The sequence below is a fragment of the Scyliorhinus torazame genome, chromosome 14, assembly GCF_047496885.1.
Source record: "Scyliorhinus torazame isolate Kashiwa2021f chromosome 14, sScyTor2.1, whole genome shotgun sequence".
Classification (NCBI taxonomy): domain Eukaryota; kingdom Metazoa; phylum Chordata; class Chondrichthyes; order Carcharhiniformes; family Scyliorhinidae; genus Scyliorhinus; species Scyliorhinus torazame.
In genome coordinates, this window is record NC_092720.1 from 75970128 (window position 1) to 75988824 (window position 18697).

The 18697-nt window shown below is 47.6% G+C and overlaps 1 protein-coding gene across 5 annotated transcripts in view; it reads right to left on the reverse strand.

The window, feature by feature from the left end:
• The window catches only part of LOC140389824 (inactive N-acetylated-alpha-linked acidic dipeptidase-like protein 2), a 1491575-nt gene that overhangs the window by 252283 nt on the left and 1220595 nt on the right, over positions 1-18697 (reverse strand). For all 5 annotated transcript variants that reach the window (XM_072474375.1, XM_072474373.1, XM_072474374.1 and 2 more), the window contains one exon: positions 12905-13051. In XM_072474375.1, coding sequence (XP_072330476.1) covers positions 12905-13051 — 147 coding nt within the window. The remainder of the gene's footprint in view (positions 1-12904; positions 13052-18697) is intronic.

The following is an 18697-nucleotide window of genomic DNA, read 5'->3' on the forward strand; positions in this document are numbered from 1 at the left end:
CCCTGAAATTGTACACTGAAAATGTAGAGAGTGATACTACAGATGTTGCCTTCGCATCTATGAAATATTCAGGTTATGAACATGCATTGAAGAAATGGATGTAGATTTAGATTTTGATCCTCTGCTTCGATTGGAAGCAGATGTTCCGGATGGGCACTGGAAACCTGTATAAGGTATTCCAGGAGGACCAGAGAAAGATAACAAGAGCCAAGGCACGCATCTACATGGACCCAGAGGCCCAGCCCAGATACTTCAGAATACGACCACTTCCCTAGCCTTGCGCAGCAAAGTGGACGACTGGAGGGATGCATCCTAGCATGTTCAGGAAAGTGAATACTTGTCATTGACTTCATATTCTCCTTAGTAGGGGGCAGGTGCCAGAGGAAAATTTCAAATATCGCAAATTTGTTCAAAACAGGCAGCACTGTGGCACAGTGGTTAGTACAGTTGCTTCACAGTTCCAGGGTCGCAGGTTCGATTCCCGGCTTGGGTCACTGTCTGTGCGGAGTCTGCACGTTCTCCCCCTATCTGCGTGGGTTTCCTCCGGGTGCTCCAGTTTCCTCCCACAGTCCAAAGGTGTGCAGGTTAGGTGGATTGGCTATGCTAAATTGCGCTTATTGTCCAAAAGAAAAAGGTTAGGTGGGGTTACTGAGATAGGGTGGAGGCTTGGGATTAACTGGGGTGCTCTTTCCAAGGGCCGGTGCATTTTCGATTGGCCGAATGGCCTCCTTCTGCACTGTAAATTCTATGATTCTATGACAGGATGAAGCCAGAAAATACAGGGCAGCCGGTTAATCCTGGTTGCGGGAATGCTTTTAGAAATAATAATTCCGGCCAAAATGAACAATTACTTGGACAAATATTGATTAATTAAGGCCAACACAGGTGTGTTAAGGGAAAATAGTGTTTAATTAAACTGATTTTTTGAAGGGAAAGGGGGTTGAGTAGGATAATTAAGTTGGTTTTGTGCTCCAGAACTTCCAAAAGATGTTTGATAAAATGCCACATAACAGACTTGTCAACAAAATTGCAGCCAATAAAACAACTGGGACAGAAGCGGCATGGATACAAAGCTCGCTGAGGGACAGCGAACAGAGTAATAGTTGAATGGCTACTCCACAGGCTGGAGGAAGTTATGTACAGGGTAGTGGGGTTACCCAGGGTTAAACTAGGGTCACTGCCTTTCTTGAAAGCATGTTGATTTGGACTTCAGGGGCAGCACGGTAGCATTGTGGATAGCACAATTGCTTCACAGCTCCAGGGTCCCAGGTTCGATTCCGGCTTGGGACACTGTCTGTGCGGAGTCTGCACATCCTCCCCGTGTGTGCGTGGGTTTCCTCCGGGTACGCCGGTTTCCTCCCACAGTCCAAAGATGTGCAGGTTAGGTGGATTGGCCATGATAAATTGCCCTTAGTGTCCAAGATTGCCCTTAGTGTTGGGTGGGGTTGGGTGAGGCTACTGGGTTATGGGGATAGGGTGGAGGTGTTGACCTTGGGTAGGGTGCTCTTTCCAAGAGCCGGTGCAGACTCGATGGGCCGAATGGCCTCCTTCTGCACTGTAAATTCTATGTATATGTGTAACGTGCCCCTTTAAGGGGACAAGCCCCCGGAGGGTCCAGTGACCCAATCGGCTTGGGGCTGGAGTGCGTAAACATTGGGAGCGGAGCGTGGTTTCCCAGTCAATTAGGAGTTTGGAGTCTTGGAACATGGTAGCTTTTATCTCACTTGTAGTTTCTTACTTTAATAATTTGTTCATTTGTTAATTCATCTGGTTGTCAACCATCTGTTAGAATATTACTTTGGCGACGAGAATCAACCTACCTGGTGTGACAAAAATCAGAGAGCATACCTTGTGTGAAAACGTCTCCATCGAACCAAACTCATTTCACAGTCCCTGAGCGACAATGCCCCCGTTTGCTAAGCACAGTAAGAAGTCTTACAACACCAGGTTAAAGTCCAACAGGTTTGTTCAAACACTCGCTTTCAGAGCACTGCTGCTTCCTCAGGCGAATGGTTCCTCAGGTGGTTCACTTGAGGAAGGAGCAGCGCTCCTAGTGTTTGAAACAAACCTGTTGGACTTTAACCTGGTGTTGTAAGACTTCTTACTGTGCTCACCCCAGTCCAACGCCGGCATCTCCACATCATGGCTACCATCGACCCCGTTTGGTAAAGTAGAACCATTCGACCCCCGTACGGCACTTTACATAGAGAGTCTCCATTACATTTACAAGGCAAATGAAATCGGAGGTGCAAGGTGTGAGGGAGAAAAAGCAGCAGTTAACTCTACTAATGGCTTGTGGGGTCCCACTTCTAACCTAATTAAGAATTTGAGACTCCAGATGCCCCCGACACCCAAAACATTCAAGGAGTTGCTGGAGTTCGTCAAGGATCATTGCCACCCAAAGCCTTCGATTATGATGCAGCAGTAAAAGTTCATTTAGACAACAAGGACCCCTTATTATCTCGACTCAGGAACCAGGGGCGCGATTCTCCGACCCCACGCCGGGTCGGAGAATCGCCGGGGGCTGGCATGAATCTCGCCCCCGCCGTATCCCGAATTCTCCGCTACCAGAGAATTGGCGGGGGCGGGAATCGCGCTAAGCCGGTGGGCGGGCTCCCCCCGGCGATTCTTCGGCCCACGATGGACCAAAGTCCCGCTGCTGTCAACCCTCGTCAGCCGGCATGGATTGAACCACCTAACTTACCGGCGGGAGCAGACAGCGCGGACAGGCTCCGGGATCCTGGGGGGGGGGGGGGGCGCGGGGCGATCTGGCCCCGGGGGGTGCCCCCACGGTGGCCTGGCCTGCGATCGGGGCCCACCGATCGGTGGGCGGGCTTGTGCCGTGGGGGCACTCCTTTTCTTCTGCCTTCGCCATGGTCTTCACTATGGCGGAGGCGGAAGAGACCCCCTCCACTGCGCATGCGTGGGGATGCCGTGAGCGGCCGTTGATGCTCCCGCGCATGCGTCGCCCGGCGAAGTCCTTTCGCCGCCGGCTGGCGTGGCGCCAAACGCCTTTTCCGCCAGTCGGCGGGGCGGAAATCACTCCGCCGCGGGCCTAGCCCCTCAAGGTAAGGGCTTTTCCCCTAAAGGTGTGGAGGATTCCGCACCTTTGGGGCGGCGCGACGCTGGAGTGGTTCCCGCCACTTCATTATGCCGGATTCCCCCGCCCCGCCGGGTAGGGGAGAATCCCGGCCGTGGTCCTTCACAGCTGGCATTACAATAACAGGTCTGAATTGCTACAGCCCTTTCAGATAAGAAAAGACGAGTTTGTGACGTAGGCAGATTATTGTAGGGGAAACTAGGGTTGGTCCCACCCACGCTAGGAAACTATTGTCACAGGAGCTACACTACACTCATCTGGGGATGAATAAAATTAAGATGTTCGCATGCAGCTACGTGTGGTGGTCTGGGATGGACATCAACATAGAGTATCTGGTCAAACAGTGTGACCAGTGTCAAATGCAGCATCACTTGTCTGCGGTCCTCATGCACCCTTGGGAATGGGAAGGTCGCCCCCTGGGTAAGACTACACATCGATTTTGCTGGCCCATTTATGGGCTCCATGTTCTTGCTTATCGTTGATGCTCACTCCAAGTGGTTGGATAGACACGAAATGAAGTTCACGACCTCATGAGCAACGTTAGAGAAACTGCAACAGCCATTCGCCACCCATGGGTTGTCTGATGTTCAGGTCTCAGATAAGGGGACTGCTTTTACAAGTAAGAATTCCAACATTTTTTGAGGACCAACGGCATTCGACATACTTGAACTGCTCTCTACCATCCTGCTTCAAATAGACAAGGCCGCCATGAAAAATCAGTTTTCAGCCCCTTTGCAACAGACTGGTCCAGATCCCACTCACCTATCGTACTACACCTCACGCCATCACAGGTGCCACACCCACTGAGCTACTAATGGGCAGACACATTAGTCCATGATTAGACATTATGGGCATGATCTAATGGCTGTGTCGCGCCGGACACAAATCCGTGCACGCTGGCTAGATCGCGGGGAGGCCGAAATGAGGAACCCTGCCTGCTGCCGATAGGTTTCCGATTGAACCGGCCCGCTCCCGTTGGCGAGATCCGGATCCCGCAGCGATGTGACACAAAACCAATAATCACCAATTAAGGCCAATCTCCAGATGGTTAACTGGAAGGACCCCCTATTGAGCGGTCTCCTGTGATCTAACCGGCTTCCGAGTGAGCAGTCACGCGGGCAGCGATTAGTATTGGTCCACACAAACGTGGACCAGGCATCATGGCACCTGGGCTGTATCCCAGACCATAGGAGATCCTTGAGGTGGGGGGGGGGGGTGAAGGGTGGGCATGAAGGGGCCTCCGGAATGTTGGGGGCGGGTAAATGGGTAGGGGTCCTGGAGAGGGGGGGGTCCAAGAGGGGATATGAGAAGGCCTGAAAAGTGCTGGCCCTCAGCGATCCCTTAGTGGTGTGTCATCACTTGAGGTGGGGGGGGGGGGGGGGGCGGGGGGAAGAGGGGGGAGTGGGTGTTGGGGGTGGTGATATTGCCTGTAGGTGGGAGGACCCTCAAGCTCACTTAGAGATCGACGTAGCCTTTCAAAATGGTGGCCCAACGGAGGAGCCGTTCTGGCAAGTGAGGCATGAAATACAAATAGATGGAAAAAATCCTAAGTGTGGGCTTGACCGGGGAAAAATTCCCCAGGGCCCAATAAAGTGACTAAGTGGCTAGATGGCGGTAGGGAACCAGCTAACAGAGACGGGGGGAAACCCCCAGCAAGACCCGCCACAAATGACACTTCGTATCTTTTCCACTAGGTCGGCCCTATATTTTGAAAATCTGACAGGGAGGGTGGAGGCTGAACAAAGTAAACAGAAAACGATTCAAAGAAAATTGAACGAACATTTGTGATGGGTGATTTAGTTTAAGTGAAGTATTAAGGTGCTGGCCCTAACTGGGTCCCAGGAACAGTTGCGACCAAAACAGGTCCAGTATCATACGAGGTAGAAGTACAAGGGAGAAGGTTAACAAAAATTTGACCACTTAATGAAAAGAGAACAGCACACCAAACTAGAGGAACAACCTAGCCCTAGTAGACTTGCCAGCGAGATAGATGCAGATGGAAGTAGACTGACCCTATCAGAGGCTGTTTGTGAGATAGTTGTACATTTTTGCAAATAGTTCCTTTGTTATTTGAGAATGTTCAACAGGGACTTAAAGGGGAAGGTATGTGGTAGCATGCCCCTTTAAGGGAGGAAGTCACTGGAGGGTCATGTGTCCCAATCGGCCAATGGGACCTGAGCCTGAGCACATGAACCTTGGGGGCAGAGTGCGTGTTCCAAGTCAATTAGGAATTTAGAAACATGGTAGCTTTTATCTCACTCTTCATACATAGTTTCTTACTGTAATAAATTATTTGTTTGTTAATCCATCAGGTGGTCATCCATCTGTCAGGATAATATCATGGCACAAATTCAAAATTTGCAGATGTCTGAAAACTTTGAAGTATTGTGAGCAGGATAATGATAGACTTCAAGAGGATATAGAGGGTGGTAAAGGAGGCATGAAATACAAATAGCAAGGAATTTATGATGAATCTTTACAAAATTGTGAGGGGCAGAGATAGAGTAGATAGGAGGAACCTGTTTCTCTTTGCAGAAATTTCAAAAAACAGGGGCCATAGATTCAAGCTAAGTGGCAGGAGGGTCAGAGGGGACAAGAGGAAAAACCTTTTTATGCAGAAGGTCGTGGGTGTCTGGAATTCGCTGCCCATGTTGGTGGTGGAGGCAGAGAACCTAAACTCTTATAAAAAGTACAAGGATCTGCACCTTAAGTGCTTTAAGCTGCAGGGCTATGGGCCATGTGCAGGAAGTGTCACCATTCAGCATGGTGGCACAGTGGTTAGCACTGCTGCCTCACAGCTCCAGGGACCCGGTTTCAATTCCAGCCTTGGGTGATTGTCTGTGTGGAGTTTGCACTTTCTCCCCGTGTCTGCGTGAGTTTCCTTCGGGTGCTCCGGTTTCCTCCCACAGTCCAAAGATGTGCAGGTTAGGTAGATTGGCCATGCTAAATTGCCCTTAGTGTCCAAATAAAACGTGGGTTTGCTGGTATGTGGTGGAAGTTTGGGCTTGGGTGGGTGCTCTTTCCATGGGCTGGTGCAGCCTCGATGGGCCAAATGGCCTCCTTCTGCACTGTAAATTCTATGATTCTATGTTCACTTCTGTGGTCGGCATGTCCGGCCTGTGTATTTCTCGCTGCATCTGTCGTTTGAAGAGGACTGGTTTGGGAATGCACACTGAGAGCCAGCAGGTTTGTAGGTGTTGATTTCTATCATTCTTCTTCTCTCTCGGGATTCCCAGTAAGGCAGACAGTGAAAAATGTCCGGCATGTGGAAAATAGACTTGCTCACTAGAGAATCGAAATCAAGGCTTCTATAATAACGGTCTGGTTTTTTTTTTTTTTTTTACAGATCTTCACACCCAAACTGACTTTTAACCTTTGGATAATAGTGGGAGAAGTGGTGGAGGGATTCCCGAGCTGATGTTCAGCCCCTTGAACCATGTTACAAACGTTCCTTCCATGGCCAACAAGTCCTGGTATTGGACTGGAACCCAAGCATCTGGTTCAGCTGTAGGGGCACTACCACTGCGCCACAAGGCCTCCTTTGTAACAGTCTGTGAATTAATGAGAAATACTCCAACTGAGCTTGCTGCACAACTTCCACTCTAGACTGTAGTCCTGTTAAATGGTCTTTCCTGTCTGCAGTTGTAAATAGTTGGGTTCTCTGCAGTTGCCAATGGACTGTGCCACATGCTGAGATCACTTTTTAATGGCTGGCAAAATAATGGAACTCAATTAGTATCCTTCTCCTAAATGCTGGCCAGATAAGGGTCGAGTTTCAGGAACATGTGGAGGTTAATATGAGTTGTTCCAACACAAAGGGAATTGAAACCTGCATCTCCTACATTCTGTGATAATCAGATGGACTGTTAACTCCATCTCCTGTCCATCACCAGGATTGTCTGATTCTACCTTTGTTACATCACCCGTATTTGCCCCAGTCTCAGTTTACCTGCTGCTACAACCTAATTTATGCTTTTGTTACCTCTAGCCTCAACCACTTTGATGCTCCCCTGGCCTGACTCCCACATTGCACTCTCCATAAACCTGAGGCCATCCAAAACTCCACCCTTATCCTAAGTTACATCATCCAATGCCCCCGTGTTCACTGACTTACAAAGGCTTCTGGTCTGGCAATGCTTCAATTTTAATATTCTCACCCTTTACAAATCTCACCAGGACCTCAGTCCTCTCTTCCACCATTACCTGCTCCAGCCCTAAAATCCTCTGAGATCCCTGTGTTCCTCAAATTCTGACATTTTGGACATCCACAATTTTGAATCCTCCACCACTGACGATGGTAATTTCAGCTGCCTGGTCCCTACACTCAGGAATCCTCTCCATAAATCACTGCCTCAGTATACCTCTTTCTTCCTTAAAACATTCTTCTTTGGTCAATGTTTTGGTCACCTATCGTAATGATCGATATCAAATTTTGTTTAATAATAGCAACCGCAAAGCACATTGGGATGCTCGACTCTAAAGCTGCGATATAAATGCAAGATGTCACTGTTGATATACTGACATTAAATATAGTCTGGAATTCAACAAAATTAATGCACAGCAAATAAATCTGAACTTATTAAAATCTCAGAGGACATTCTAACTCACTGCTCTCCTCTTTTATTGAGGAGGAGGATAATCTTGGAACAGTTAATATTTTATTCAGATTTAATTAAGTCTGGCAAAATATGGGCTTCCCTGAGATATCAAAATTGATTTAAGAACTGACTCTTTATTCAATGACACAGTTACACTGCACACTTGATGTTACTGCTTCACCACATCCAGTATATCCCTCTAGATCTCATAGTACTGAAAACATCTCAAAAAGATGGTGCTTGTGCTTGTGATACAGATCATTGCAATTCGACTGAATGTGATGTGATGGTGCTGGTAAACTGTTCACGATGCAATGCAACAGTGCATCCACATTAATTAACAGTGATGCTGAACTGCACGTTTCTATATCTTACGTATTTGGTTTATAAATGATTGTCGATTGAATATCAGTGATTATTTTCCATCAAACAACACAGTTCGGAGAGGAATAATATATAATATTTGTTCAGAATTTTACATTTTCAGAAGAAACTTGGTGTGGCTCCTGGATTTACAATGGGCCTGAACTTCCTCAAAGTGGCTATCAGTGTCGGATTGCTACTCTGTGCCCAATTACTTGAGTGAATTTTTTTCTCCAGCCTATATTGTTAAGTTTGCAGATGATACAAAGATATGTAGAGGGACATGTAGAATTGAGGAAGCAGGCTGCAGAAGGACTTGGACAGGCTAGGAGAGAGGGCAAAGAAGTGGCAGATGGATCACAATGTGGAAAATTGGGAGTTAATGCACTTTGAAAGGAGGAATGGAGGCATAGAGTATTTTCTAAATGGGGAAATGCTTAGGAAATCAGAAGCACAAAGGGACTTGGGAGTCCTTGTTCAAGATTCTCTTAACGTTAACGTGCAGGTTCAATTGGTGGTCAGGAAGGCAAATGCAATGTTAGCATTCATGTTGAGGAGGCTAGAATACAAGATCAGGGATGTACTTTTGCAGCTGTATAAGGCTCAGGTCAGACCCCATTTGGAGTGTTGTTGAGCACTTTTGGGCTCTGTATCTAAGGAAGGATGTGCTGGCCTTAGAAAGGATCCAAAGGAGGTTCACTAGAATGATCCTTGGAATAAAGTGCTTGTCGTATGAGGAACACTTGATGACTCTGGGTGTGTACTCGTTGGAGTTCAGAAGGATGAGGGGGAATCTTATTGAAACTTACAGGACACTGCGAGGCCAGGATAGAGTGGACGTGGAGAGTATGTTTCCACTAAAAGGAAAAACTAGAACCAGAGGGCACAATCTCATACTAAATAATTTTTATTAAAGGTTTTCATAAAATATCAATAACAAAATGAGAAAGAAAAAAGAACCCAACAGGGTTAAGTACAAAACACAATCTAAAAAAGCAACCCCCCAAACCCCTCCCCCCGTACCTAAATAATAAATTAACATTAACACCCCGACTGAAGACAACAGGTGTACACACCCCCTCAGACCCTTCCAGTGTAAATAACATAAACAAAAATAAAGTAAATTGACCAATGTCTAGCGTTCTGCCAGAAAGTCTAAGAACGGTTGCCACCGCCTAAAGAACCCTTGTACCGACCCTCTCAAGGCGAATTTCACCCTCTCCAATTTAATGAACCCTGCCATATCGCTGATCCAGGATTCCACGCTTGGGGGCCTCGTATCTTTCCACTGAAGGAGAATTCTTCGCCGGGCTACCAGGGTCGCAAAGGCAAGAATTCCGGCCTCTTTCGCCTCCTGCACTCCCGGCTCCTATGTCACCCCAAATATTGCGAGCCCCCAGCCCGGTTTGACCCTGGATCCTACCACCCTCGACACCGTCCTCGCTACGCCCTTCCAAAATTCCTCCAGCGCTGGGCATGCCCAGAACATATGGGTGTGATTTGCTGGGCTCCCTGAGCACCTAACACACCTGTCCTCACCCCAAAGAACCTGCTCATCCTTGTCCCGGTCATGTGTGCCCTGTGCAGCACCTTAAACTGTATGAGGCTGAGGAAGAGGAAGAGTTCACCCTCCCTAGGGCATCTGCCCACGTCCCCTCTTCGATCTCCTCTCCCAACTCCTCTTCCCACTTACCTTTCAACTCCACCACCGAGGCCTCCTCCTCCTCCTGCATCACCTGGTAAGTTTCCGAGATTTTCCCCACTCCCCACCCACCCCCCCGAGAGCACCCTGTCCTGTACTGTGTGTGGCAGTAGCCGTTGGAATTCCACCACCTGTCGTCTGGCAAACGCCCTTACCTGTAAGTACCTGAAGGTGTTCCCCGGGGGGGAGCCCGTACTTCTCCTCCAGCTCACCCAAGCTCGCGAACTTCCCGTCCACAAACAGGTCCCCCAACTTTCGTATGCCTGCCCTGTGCCACCCCGAAAACCCCCCACCTGTTCTTCCTGGGGCGAACCGGTGGTTCCCCCGTACTGGGGTCCACGCCGAGGCCCTAACTTCCCCCATATGCCGCCTCCACTGCCCCCAAATTTTGAGGGCCGCCACCACCACCGGGCTCGTGGTATACCTCCTTGGAGGGAGCGGCAGCGGCGCTGTTGCCAGCGCCCCCAGACTCGTACCCACACAGGACGCCGTCTCCAGCCTCTTCCATGTAGCCCCCTCCCCCTCCATCACCCACTTGCGCACCATTGTCGCATTGGCGGCCCAGTAGTACCCACAGAGGTTGGGCAGTGCCAGCTCCCCCCTATCTCTACTCCGCTCCAGGAACACCCTTCTCACCCTCGGAGTCCCTCGCGCCCACACAAACCCCATTATACTCCTGTTAACCCACCTGACAAAAGCCTTCGGGATAAATACGGGGAGGCACTGAAACAGGAACAAAAACCTTGGGAGCACCGTCATTTTGATTGACTGCACCCTACCCTCCAGGGACAGCGGCAACGCGTCCCACCTCTTGAACTCCTCCTCCATTTGCTCCACCAGCCTTGTAAAGTTAAGCCTATGCAGGGGCCCCCAGCTCCTGGCCACCTGGACCCCCAAATATCTGAAACTCCTCTCCGCCCTTTTTAGTGGGAGCTCGCCAATCCCCCTCTCCTGGTCCCCTAGCTGAACTACGAACAGCTCGCTCTTCCCCATATTGAGCTTGTACCCCGAAAAGTCCCCGAATTCCCTAAGCATCCTCATTACCTCTGGCATTCCTCCCACCGGGTCCGCCACATACAGCAGCAAGTTGTCCGCATAAAGCGACACCCTATGCTCCTCCCCACCCCGCACCAACCCGCTCCAGTTCCTCGACTCTCTCAGTGCCATAGCCAGGGGTTCAATCGCCAGAGCGAAGAGCAGGGGGAACAGGGGACACCCCTGTCTCGTCCCTCGGTGCAACCGAAAGTACTCGGACCTCCTCCTATTTGTGGCCACACTCGCCATCGGGACCTCGTACAACAGCCTAACCCACCTGACAAACCCCTCCACAATCTCATACTAAAGGGACAATCCTTTAAAACAGAGATGAGAAGGAATTTCTTCAGCCAGAGGGTAGGTGAATCTGTGGAACTCTTTGCCACAGAAGGCTGTGGAGGCCAAATCACTGAGTGTCTTTAAGACAGAGATAGATAGGTTCTTGATTTATAAGAGGATCATGGGTTATGGGGAGAAGTCAGGAGAATGGGGATGAGAAAGATATCAGCCATGATTAAATGGTGGCACAGACTCGATGGGCCGAGTGGCCTAATTCTGGTCCCATGTCTTATGGTCTTATAACCTCCCAACTCAAGCTGGGTGAGATCCAGACAATACAGCGTATCTGTGAGGCTCAGCGCGAAGTGCAAGAGAGTCAGAATGAAGAGGCCATGCCACAAACCAGGTCAGCCTCGTGGGAGCTTGTTTGGGTCTCTACAATAGTTACCTGGTTGGAAGACGATTTAATTCTTCCAACTTTTTCTGGGTAACTATTGCTGTAACCCACTCAAAGCCATCCAAAGTTTGAATATTGGGCGGGGTTCTCCGGCTGTGTCTGCCCAGCGACCGGAGAATCCTGCCCGAGGTCAATGGAGTTCTCCACTGTCTGCATCTCGCCCGTTGCATTCTGCGGTGGGCGGGACAGAAGAATCCAGCCCATTGGATCACTTTTCGAGCAGCACAGGGCAATTGCTCAAAGGAAGTTTGCGCTTCTGGGCAATTGCAGTGCAAACCTTACCTGTGAAGTACCCAGCACATCCTCCCCCCGCACCCCCACCACCACTACCACCACCACCGCCCCCCCCAATCCAATTCTGTGGAGCTCGGATGTTACAGCCTTAACATTTTAAATTACATAAAAGTTGAAATTTGTGGCACAAATCAAGAGTTAGCTTATTTACTGACAACCAATCACGCACTCTACCTGATGTTCATTTCCATTGACATTTAGAAAATAACATTCGGCGTAGTCCAAAAACAGGTTCAAATTCACTATTGCCATTTTGGGCGACACAAATAATTTCAGCCCAGTGTTTATACGGAGCTCCAGCTCTGTATCATTTTGTTGAAGGGGCAGTATGTCAGTCAGTACACGCCTCACCGTTTATGGGTGGGCCTTTTGAATGAAATGAGTAAATGGTATAGCTGTACACCGCCTGCTCACCACTTAAAAAATGCCACCTTCAGAACACTAATATGACCTGAATACACTGAATCTATCCCTGAGTTTGGTCATCAAGATTGGGTGTGTAGGTTGGCGGCAGGCAGCAGTGTACCATTAGTTACACAAGCTTTCTGCGAATTGTTTTCTGGAGCTTTGGTCCGCAATACACAAGAGACTAACACAAATTAAACTCAATGCCATGATTTTCACTAAGTCTGGGAGTCGGGTAATCCAGGGGATTAGAAACTCCATCCTGGAAGATGCAAAGCCATTCATAGAATGTAAGGACGGGTTACGGATTAAAAGGCGATGTACATGCATCTGCTAATGAGCTCAATTTAAACTGCAAGTGTTCATTCTGACAAACAAATCTTATTTAGTTTCCAGGTATACCGATGTATTTATTAAAACTGAATAAAGTAATGTAAAACAGGAGAAAACAACTCACCATTTCATTGCAGCAAATTCCCCACAGAATGGAAATGAACATTATCGAGGGAGGTAATAAATTATACGATTGTTTTTTTGCCCAATTTTACCATTTGCGGAATAAATTGATTTCCTGAAGGATATTTAGCAAAATTGTGAAATGACATAAACTGGCTTCCTGGGGGCTACAATGAAACAAGCAGCACAAGTCAAACTACAAAAGGAATAATTACCATTGACGTTTTTGACTCGTGATACGCAAATTGAACAGTTGGCACTCCAAGATGATTTATGAAGAAATCACTGTTGCCTTCCACCTGCACAGAGTTGACCTTTGGTCCTGAACAATTTTCTTGACTTGTACAGTTTAAGGAAAACCTCTGCAAAACAGGAAAAAAAAGCAGACGTGAAATGTGTTGGATTTGAATGCTACATTCTGGCAACCTGTAAACACAAGCAGGGATTGAACAAAATCAATTTGAGCAATGCCAAATGTTATACAAATAATTCACCGAGAACCAGCTGTTCTAAATTCCAGGGTGACAGATATTTCAAGGGCACTAAGCTTGTTCTTCTAAGAAATGGATGACTGCTTCATATGTATAGTCAAATCTCACATGAGGCTTGGAAGTTGAAGGAAAACGGTGTCTATGCTGATGGATCTTTTATTCTGAAATTTTGCCATGGCAACAGAAAATAAGAGCGATTGATCATTCCACAGCAAATATCACATTTTTAACACCATGAAAGACAAGGCACAAAGTAGTCACTGTTTAATTTCACAGAAGTTATTTCCTTCTGAAGGATGTTTTACTATAGAAGGTATGTTTTTTATAGACAAGGCTCCTGAGGTGCCCACTGAACAGGTAGACATGGAAGAGACCAGAGTTCTTTTTGTTTATTGTTTCAAGCATGATGGTGTGGCACTTATATTGTCCTCAGTCTCAGCTGAACAGAGAACTGAACGTGTGTGAACTGGTAAACAAAGCCATGGGAACCATGGGTGCAGACCTTTCTTCCATTTTACAACAGCTCATGACTTTCATGATTCATATTGACAAAAATTTGACAATGGCTGTCCAACAGTATCAAAAAATCTGACACGGCAGCTAAAGTCCTCAAACGTTAACCCCACAAGTGCATGGGACACAGGATTAAGCTGCTGGTCTACCCAACTTGCTTCAGTAGTAACAGAGGGAAAATGTCCATGAAAACATGGGGAAAAGGTCATTCATATTTTGTAAGAAAAAAAATTCCTAATACAGATTGAACATTTGAACTCAGTCTTACCAAACATAGTCAGGCTGTAGTCTGCAAATTTAAATTTATACATAGTCTATCCAGATTCTATCCTCTAACACCCACAAGTTCACCAGAGTGCAGTTCCCTCCAACACAAAAATACTCCATCCACTCAGCGCCCACAGGCTACAGAGACTTAAGTTCCCCCAGTTAAATGCCAGAAAAAAGGCAAAAAGTAATTGCCCTTGACATCATGGCAGCATCCAACTGAACACATGATCAAGGAGGTTTTGTGAAACTGAGTGCAGCGGAGCCAAAGTGAAAACCATCCAGTGGCTGGAGTAATACCTGACAAAAAGGAAGGAATTACCATTGTCAAAGTTCAATAATTGGAGCTCCAAGACATTCAACAAAAGTATCTCAAGGAAGAGTTCTCTTCCAGCCACCTTCATGAATTACTTCCTCTCGGTCATAAAATCAGGAGTGTGGTTGCTCATTGATGATTCCTTTAACAATTCCCCATATTATAACATAGTTCATGTGAGTCTGGAACATCCAGTGCGAGACTTCAGCGAGGGGAGCCGGGCTGTAAAGATTGAGACTTCAGCGAGGGGAGTCGGGTATAAATAGTGAAGCTTCAGCAAAGACAGGAGTGTATAAAGAGTGAGACTTCAGCGGGGAGAGTGCTGTGTGAAAAATGTACAGTTAGCGATGGGAGCAATGTATAAACAGCGACTCTTCAGTGACGAGAGCAGGGTATAAAGAGTGAGATTTGAGTGAGGTTGCAGAGATATATGCCCACCCCCAGTAAAATGTCAAAAGAATGTCACTGCACTTTATGAAACCCGGGGAGAGAAGTCCAGTATGAAGGAGAAAGGAGGAGAGTTGGAGTATGTGTGCTTGTATGTCCTAGGCCCGTACAGTGGAACCTGATCACTAGTCCTTGGACCCCCTTGCCACTGGACCAAAGCCTTGCTCCATCAAGCCCGTGTGGTAGCTGGTGATCAACAGCCACCCCACGTTAAAAGAACTCACACACAGGCATCTTCCATCCTTTATTCTACTCGGAGCTTCAACACGGTAAGTGAGCCTCAGCAGGGTAGGGGAAACACTTCAAAGCCTCCTTGAAAAAGTCCAATATGCCCACAGACACCTGAGAATCCCTGGCCCAAGACTGCCCGAAGTGAAGAAAAAGCATCCGCGAAGGAGCTGAACATCTTGAGTTTCATCGCTGAGAGCAAGCTGAAGTCAAGCGCCGACAGTGCAAAGGAGCCCATGGTAACCTGGGCACCCCACCCATCCATTCCTCAACCACCGTGTGCCCCACCTGTGACAGAGATGCATTGGACTCCTCGATCATCTGAGAATTCACTTTTATTGTGGAAGCAAGTCATCCTCGACTCCGAGGGACTGCCTAAAAAGAAGTCAACATCTAGAATATAGGCCACAAATGGAAGGTAACATTCATAGAATTTACAGTGCAGAAGGAGGCCATTTGGCCCATCGAGTCTGCACCGACTCTTGGAAAGAGCACCCTACTTAAGCCCACACCTCCACCCTATCCCCGTTAACCAGTAACCCCACCTAACGTAAGGGCAATTTAGCATGGCCAATCCACCTAACCTGCACATCTTTGGACTGTGGGAGGAAACCGGAGCACCTGGAGGAAACCCACGCAGACACAGGGAGAATGTGCAGAGTCTGCACAGACAATGACTCAAGCCGGGAATCGAACCTGGGGCCCTGGAGCTGTGAAGCAACTGTGCTAACCACTGTGCTGCCGTGCTGCCCAGGCACTCCACTCACCCATTCCTCAACCACAGGTGTGCATTATTGACCATGAAACCATGAAAAAAAGAGCAATCCCCCTGACCTTCAATATCTTTGAAGGTTACCACTGACTGGAAATTTAACTGGACCAACCATATCACCCCACTGTGGTAATTTAACCCAGCACTTGTAGCCAATGCTGAAGCTAGGACTGTGACAGAATACTCAATACTTGCCTCAATTTAACCGTAACAATACAAGAAGCTGAGCACCATCTGATCAGAGCAGTGTATTTAATTTGTGCCGTTACTGCACCCAATATAATACCAGCTCCATCACAATAGGAGGATTCACCTGCAGCAACTCTACAAGGTGACTTTGATAGTGCCATCCTGCAATCTCTATTGAAGAGAAAATAAAGAACAAAATATGTCACAGGAACACCCTCAGACTTGTATCTTCCAGTCTCCAGGCAACTCCACTGTCTCCTACCGTCCCAATGCCATTCTTGGTTTTTGCCATCTCTTTTTGCATCCAACCCATCTCCACTCCCTCTAATGTCTACCACCAAGTTCCTCGCTTTTCCAAAAATATTGGTCTTGTACTTCCTTTCTCTCCCATCAATGTTACTCTCTCCCATCAATGTTACTCTCTCTGCCTTAGTGGTGTTCCTGACCTTCCATCAGTTCTATCTTTACATGATTATGATTATACTTTCCTCTCTTCTCCCTCATCATAAGGGGACTGTGCATTTCTCAGCCTTCTCTGTTTCTCCCACCAGTGCCACTGTCAATCTTTCCCTCTTTCCTTCTGGACTCTCTCCTGTTCTCTCGTGCAAGGAATGGTCTTGGATTCTATCCTTGGCATTGTTCCAGTGTTTCTATTCTGATTTTGAATGCTCCTACATTCTGTGGTGGGAACTCATAACCTTCAAATCCCATGCAAATACTGGAAAAGCAAGAAACAAAGGAATCCCAGAATGGCATTTCAGAAGAAGCTTCATCCTGTAAATTTGGTGCATGGATAGGGTACATAAAACTCATTGATGGAAGTGAGCTTAGCTCTCATGCTGCCATGCTTTAGAAGAAATTAGCTTATTAGAGATCACTGTGGCTTTGGTAACAAAAAGAAAATCTGCATAATATCTTTTCTGAGCTAGGGCTAAAAAAGGTTTAGTTATAAAAGCAGCCGGTAGAGTGAAGGATGGGTAAGATATCAACATTTTTCTGCAGCACTAGCAGAAGGGGAGTAGTGAGCAGATTTCAGCAGCAGCCAGTGACAGCACACAAATCACTGCAGCAAGGGAAAGCTATTAAGAATAGACTCATTGTAAAGAGCTTCTTGTGCATTCTACAGCTGAGGACCATAAAAGACCATTGGCATATTTATAGTTAAGGAGCTGCTAGTTGCTTTGCCTTGTGTCTAACAACTGCCGAGGGTCAAATTTGGTGTACTTTTAATAAAAGCAATTTTTTTGTCAGTTTCTTTTCAATGTATTTGAAGAATGACAAGCTACAACGATTCCAAGTGGCATTATGTTTATTTAGTGAACGAATAGCTGCGGTATTTGAGCACAAGCAAAATCACAATGCATGCAATGGAAGAGAAAAATGTGCCTTTCTCCAGCTCTTTAAAGTGCTTAAATGATTTGCGGACATCAACTTTCTGCTTCTTCACATTCCCTCTGTTAAAACATTTTCCTAACTGAGGGAACAGCAATGGGGATTGTTGGAGTGGTAAGCTGCCTGGGCTTTAGATGCCCTGCAACTTGCATGCAGGCTCACCCAGGCCCAGAGCCACTGATCTCTGGAGGGTCGTACCCCAGGGGTACACCAGACCATGTGCTGGGGGACACGCTACAAGTCCCCATGCAAGCACTGCACAGGAATTTCAAAGGAAGTTTACATTTCTGATCAGCTATTACTCTGCACCAGAAACCATCCGATATTCCGATTTAAATCAGAGAGCGGGATTTACTGGCTGTTCCTGCCGGTGGGAAATTCCAGTCCCACGCCGGTGCATGGATTTCCCGGCGACGAGGGGGACTGTCAGCAGGAAATCCCATCGACAACGGCAGGACCGGTAGATCCCGCTGACAGGCTGTGGGCTAGTGGGAAAATCCCACCCCGTAGCTTCAGGTGGTTTTGACTCCATTAGCAGAGAAGCTACCCAGGAAATTTAGATAGATCAAACCACTTCTATGTCCTGGGTAAATATTCTACTGACCCCCCACCCCTCGGCCCGATGCCCACTGGAACCCCCGACTACACTGCAACAACCCGCATCACCTCCCCATAACCACATGACCAACCCCCCCCAAGTACTCTCCAACCCTGACCACCCTCCCCAACCTGAGTACAACCCAATCCACTACCACACCGAACCCTAATCGCCCTCCCCATCCTGACTACTCCCCTACATGCCCCCCATTACCTGAATGCCAAACCCCTCCCCCCGAACACCTTTGACCACCTAACTCCCTCAAACATCTGATGCCCGTGCCCATCCAAGCTTAACTCTCACAACCACCCTAACCACTCACGTTGCAGACTTAGCTCCTTCCTGGCTTTGCAAAGTGGTTGGACTTTTAAACTTGCCCATTTTAAGACAGCTGGTGCTGTATGATCTGGGGAAATAGGAATTCCACACATACAGGGAGTCCCTGCTCTCATCCATGTCATTGGCCTTGGAAGACTTGGATGGACATTTTGTCTTTGAGAAGATCAAGTGGGAAATTCTAGTTCAGGCGATGGCAGGTCAGGAACATATGGACCTGGCCTATTGCTGAGAAGTTTCTTTTTAAAAAAAATTTAGAGTACCCCAATTATTTTTTCCAATTAAGGGGCAATTTAGTGTGATCAATCCACCTACTCTCCACATTTTTGGGGGTGAAACACACTCAGAGATGGGGAGAATATGCAAACGCCTCACAGACAGTGATCCGGGGCTGGGATCGAACCTGGTCCTCAGTGCCGTAGGCAGCAGTGCTAACCACTGCACCACCGTGTCGCCCAA